Source organism: Microtus ochrogaster, unplaced genomic scaffold (assembly GCF_000317375.1).
Source record: "Microtus ochrogaster isolate Prairie Vole_2 unplaced genomic scaffold, MicOch1.0 UNK31, whole genome shotgun sequence".
Classification (NCBI taxonomy): Eukaryota; Metazoa; Chordata; class Mammalia; order Rodentia; family Cricetidae; genus Microtus; species Microtus ochrogaster.
Window position 1 is genome coordinate 4,245,952 of NW_004949129.1, and position 4,799 is coordinate 4,250,750.

At 49.1% G+C, this 4,799-nt stretch overlaps 1 protein-coding gene across 1 annotated transcript in view; it reads right to left on the bottom strand.

Annotated features, from left to right (window-relative positions):
• Positions 1-4,344, bottom strand: part of Ttll6 (tubulin tyrosine ligase like 6) — a 32,328-nt gene extending 27,984 nt beyond the window's left edge. The window contains 4 exon segments of the mRNA XM_026789880.1: positions 2,054-2,184; positions 2,305-2,423; positions 2,964-3,004; positions 4,139-4,344. Of these exon segments, the coding sequence (XP_026645681.1) occupies positions 2,054-2,184; positions 2,305-2,423; positions 2,964-3,004; positions 4,139-4,320 (473 nt within the window). The 5' untranslated portion in view covers positions 4,321-4,344.
• Between the last annotated feature and the right edge of the window lie 455 nt (positions 4,345-4,799).

A 4,799-nucleotide genomic window follows, 5' to 3' on the forward strand; every position in this document is an offset into this window, starting at 1 on the left:
TTGAGGCCAGCCTGGTCTACAGAGCAAGTTCCAGGACAGCCAGGACTACACAGAGAAAACCAGTTTCAAAAAAAAACAAAACCAAGGTGGGGGGGGGCGGTGCTGGAGAGATGGCTCAGAGGTTAAGAACACTGGCTGTGCTTCCGGAGGTTCTGAGTTCAATTCACAGCAACTACACGGTGGCTCACAGCCATCTGTAAAGAGATCTGGTGCCTTCTTCTGGTGTGCAGGCACACATGCAGGCAGAACAGAAAGGAAGGAAGGAAGAAGGGAGGAAGGAAAGAGAGAAAGGAAGGAAGGAAGCAAGGAAGCAAGCAAGCGATATGGTGATATGTGGGCTGGAGAGATGACTCAGTGGTTAAGAGCACTGACTGTTCTTCCATGGGTCCCAGGTTCAATTTTCAGCACCCATATGGCAGCTCACAACTGTCTGTAACTTCAAGATCTGACACCTTCACACAGACATACATGCAGGCAAAACACCAATGTATATCAAATAAAAATAATGTGTTTTTTTTAAAGTGATATGGTGGTATGTATCTGTACTTTCGACATTTAGGAGGCGAAACAGGCAGACTGAGAGTTTGGGCTAGCCTCGGCTATATACTGAGGTCTTTTCTCAAAAAGTAAAGGTGGGCCGGGTGATGGTGGTACATGCCTTTCATCCCAGCACTTAGGAGACAGAGGCAGGCAGATCTCAGAGTTCAAAACCAGCCTGGTCTACAGACTGAGTTCCAGGACAGGACAACAGCGGGACTCTTACATAGAGAAAGCCTGTCTCGAAAAACCAAAAGAAATAAAAAATGAAAGTTAATAAAGATGGATGAAAAGGAAAGAAACCGAATTAACGGATTATATGGGTCTCAGTCTTGCTATGCACATGTTTTGTGCTTTATCTCAAAGGAATCATCTGTCCATTGAGGAAGTCAGCGAACTACAGTGTCCACAATGGCTGTGAAATCTGGAGGCTCCTGCAGTCAGAATGGTAAACAGGCTTCCTTTGAAGTGGATGCTGAGCCCAGAAGACTGTTTAGACACTTTCTAAAGAGTCTTCAAGCCCCTGGGCTCTTAGCTTAGGGAAGACTAGTGGCTAGGAGAGGATGGGATCCTGTGCTCTGTGAATGCAATTCTTTTTAAAACATCTTAGATTTTTAAAATTTTACGTGTGAGTTTTGCCTAGAAGTATGTATATACACCGTGTGGATGCTGGGGCCGAAACCTGGGTCCTCTGCAAGAGCAACAAGTGCTCCTGGTTGCCGACTCAACTCTCCGGTCCATTTGAATGTAATTCTGAAGGTGACATTTCTTCACCACCACCACCCTTTCACGAGGCTTCACTGTACCCCAGGTCTTTTTTTTTTTTTTTCTTGTTACTTAGGGAAGGATCTAGAGCAGGGTTCTCAACCTGTGGATCGCAACCCCTCTGGGGGTTGAATGACCCTTTCTCGGGGGTTACCTAAGACCAGCGGAAAACACAGGTATTTACAATCTGATTCATAACCGCAGTGAAATTGCAGTTATGAAGTAGCAACAAAAACAAGTTTATGGTTGAGGTCACCACAACACGAAAAACTGTATTAAAGGGTCGCAGCATTAGGAAGGTTGAGAACCACTGATCCAGAGAACTGCACATTCTGGAGTGGAAGGAAGGGTTGGTGGTTGTTCATGCGTCAAATGGGACAGGCTAGGCAGCCTTCTTTGCTCCTGTTCTAGGACCCAACCACAACCTCACTTTCTCCTTAGAAATTCAGAAACTGCACAAGGAAGTGGTTGGAATAAGTTCAAATCCAACAGCTTTCAAGGTCAGAACAAACTTTCATCCTAACTGTGGGTCCAACCTCCAGGGCACTCAGCCGCTAATCGTCATTTTATTTTACAGGCAGAGCCTGTGTTTTCTCAGCCTTGGACACACCCTTTACCTTTTTCTCTCCGAACAGTAGGAAGAAATATAGAAGGTAATACGGGAAGGGAGAGTGGCAGCCAGGGAATCAGGGCAAAGAAAGAACAAAGGGAAGCGGAGAAGAGACAGAAGTAGCAAGTAGTGGGGACTTACTCAGCAGGAAGACACCAGGTCCTAGGGAAGAAGTGGAAGTCCTTAGGAAATAGCTTTAGCATACGACTCATATTCCGGGCCAGCAAGTCCTTGCGACAGATCTCACTCATGCCAGGAAAATGATTGATTTTCTGCAAAGGAAGCCGGAATTCACGAGCAGTTCTGGCTGCGTGGAAGCGGGGTTGCAGGAGGGCTGTGATCAAAATGGGGTCAGCTTTGGCTAGACGCCACCCATCCAGGGAGGAACGCACCTGGTAACTCTTCATTTCCATCACGCGCTCGAGCGACACCGAGTAGTCGGTCCAGTAGAGAGTCCAGTCCTCACTGTCACCGGCCTCTCGAAGGCCATACTGCTGGGCAGCCCTGCGCACTGTGAAGGTGTTAAACGAAGAAAGGGCTGCGGGTCACAGAAGCAGGCATCGGCTCCATGCGCTCCCAGACCGAGTACAGCAACAAGAGAGCTGGCTCAGGGAAAGGGTGTAACAGTGGTAATATCCTGGGCTGTATGGGATGGATGTCAGGCCTAGCCTGGCTTCCCTTTCCCAGGAAGCAGGCCTCTGGCTTGCCTCCAAACACTAAACCCTGAATGTAGAGCGATCCTTAGCCATAATCTAGAGCCAGGCTTAATCAGTGAGAAAACACAATGAGTCTCGGGCTAGCCTGAGCTACCTAGTGAAACCCTGTCACAAATACATACGTCCATACGTAAATTACGACTATAGGTGATGCACGCCACTGTGGCCCAAACTTGCGACTCTTAGAATGAGATTTCCCAGTTTCCTCTAACAGTCTGTGGAGCCAGGAGAACCAAGGATTTGAGGCCCAGTTCTTCACCCTCGGGGAACACACAGGGGTGACCCATTCCCACCCTTGGATCCCCAGCCTGGATCCCGTGAACACAGATGCTCACCACTGTCATACCGGCAGTTGGATAGATTGATCACCAATCATCTGGAAAAGAGAAAAAGGCAAACAGCAAGACAGAGACAGATCCCCTGACCAGAACACGGGGCTGGAACCAGACACACATGTCCCAGCTGCCACAGGGAGCCCGCAGGGCCTACCCATCCCATCACTGAGGATGGGGGTGCAAAGGGGTGCAGAGTGGCAGGAACCGTGGACTTGTGGTTCCGTTATCACTTATCTATTCTGTTATTATTTGTATATACTTATCATTCTGTTACTCTCTATGAATTACAATTAGGGTTAATTTTGCTTTCGGCTTCATGTTAGCATCACTGCCCCCACCCCCTTTTTAATTTTGTCAGCAATGGAATTTGAACCCAGGCCCTCCCAGCCAAAAGGTAAAGAGTCTTTGACTCCAAGCTACATTCCCAGGGTCCCTCTGCTTTTACACCATCAGCTCAACAGGGACAGGGATTTTAAAAATCACACATTTTGCTAAAATATTGTCTCCTTCTTCTCTCCCCACTAAGGGAAGCTATTTAAAAAGGAGAGAAGCCGGGCGATGGTGGCGCACACCTTTAATCCCAGCACTCGGGAGGCAGAGGCAGGCGGATCTCTGTGAGTTCGAGACCAGCCTGGTCTACAGAGCTAGTTCCAGGACAGGCTCCAAAGCCACAGAGAAACCCTGTCTCAAAAAACTAAAATAAATAAATAAATAAATAAAAAAGAGAGAAGCACAGCCGAGTGTGAACCCTGAACCAGAGTGGACAAGCTGCAGCCGGGGCTGGAAGTCACTGCGCTCCTGTTTCCCTGGAAGTCTGTCAAATTCCCAGGACCTGCGCACACCCGCGCTGTGCTTACACTCCTTCCGCAAGGAGCTCCCTCCCCACCCAGTCTTTAAAAAGCACTTACACATAAATAGCGCGAACACTAGAACAAGGTGTGACTCCAGGTTATACACGCTATTATGAGATTCCATAAAACAGAACACACTGAGTGTGGCTTCTTTTATGTCAACTGAAAGCAGTGTGATCTTGACAAGCCCGTGGAGTCTCCTTCTCCTCTCAGCCACCAAGGCCCTCTTCCCTCCGGTCCTTCCTGTTCTTATCAACACTGACCCCGTCCCCATCTCCCCCTCCCCCCGCCCCCCACCCTGCCTCCTCATTTTCCGATACTAACCTTTTTCTCTTCCTCTTCTTCTTGCCATGCTGCTGGGCATTCTGAAGCCTCTTTTGTGTGTTCTCTCTCACAAAAGCCAGGGTGACGAGTTCTTTCAGCTCTTCTAGATCTTCTGTAGAACTACTACTTTCCTCCCTCTCTTCGCCCCCTTCCTCACTTTCCGAAGTCAGGCACTGTAGCATCTTCCTAGCCCTGGAGGAGGCTCTGGGGAAACACCAGCCCTCCCTGGAGAGAGGGCAGAGCGAACAGAAGTTGCATGGTTCCACCTGCAGGGGGCCCTCCTCCCCTGCTCATCTGGGCGGTGAACCAGGGTTCCCAGACAACAGACAGTAGTTTACGAAAAATGCAGCCCTCTCCTGCTAAGCTCTTGGTGCAAGCCAATTCCACCTTTGCCAAGGGCTCTGACCTTAGGGACTCACTTAGCCAACTGCGGCCTTGGTTTTGGCCATCTGGGGTTTTCGGAGAGAGGCCGAGCCGCTCTGCACGGTACCAGCTGGTAAACAATCTTATTATTAAAGCATGTGTCTGGAGACAGCCTCAGAACTAAGCCTCAAATTTTCCTAGCTAAGAGTATTGAGTCCCGAGGGTGCACTGGAGGCGGGCTGAGTCTGTTAACCGTTGCCAGGCTACATTCAGTCTTCCACATAGCAGGACGCAGGCA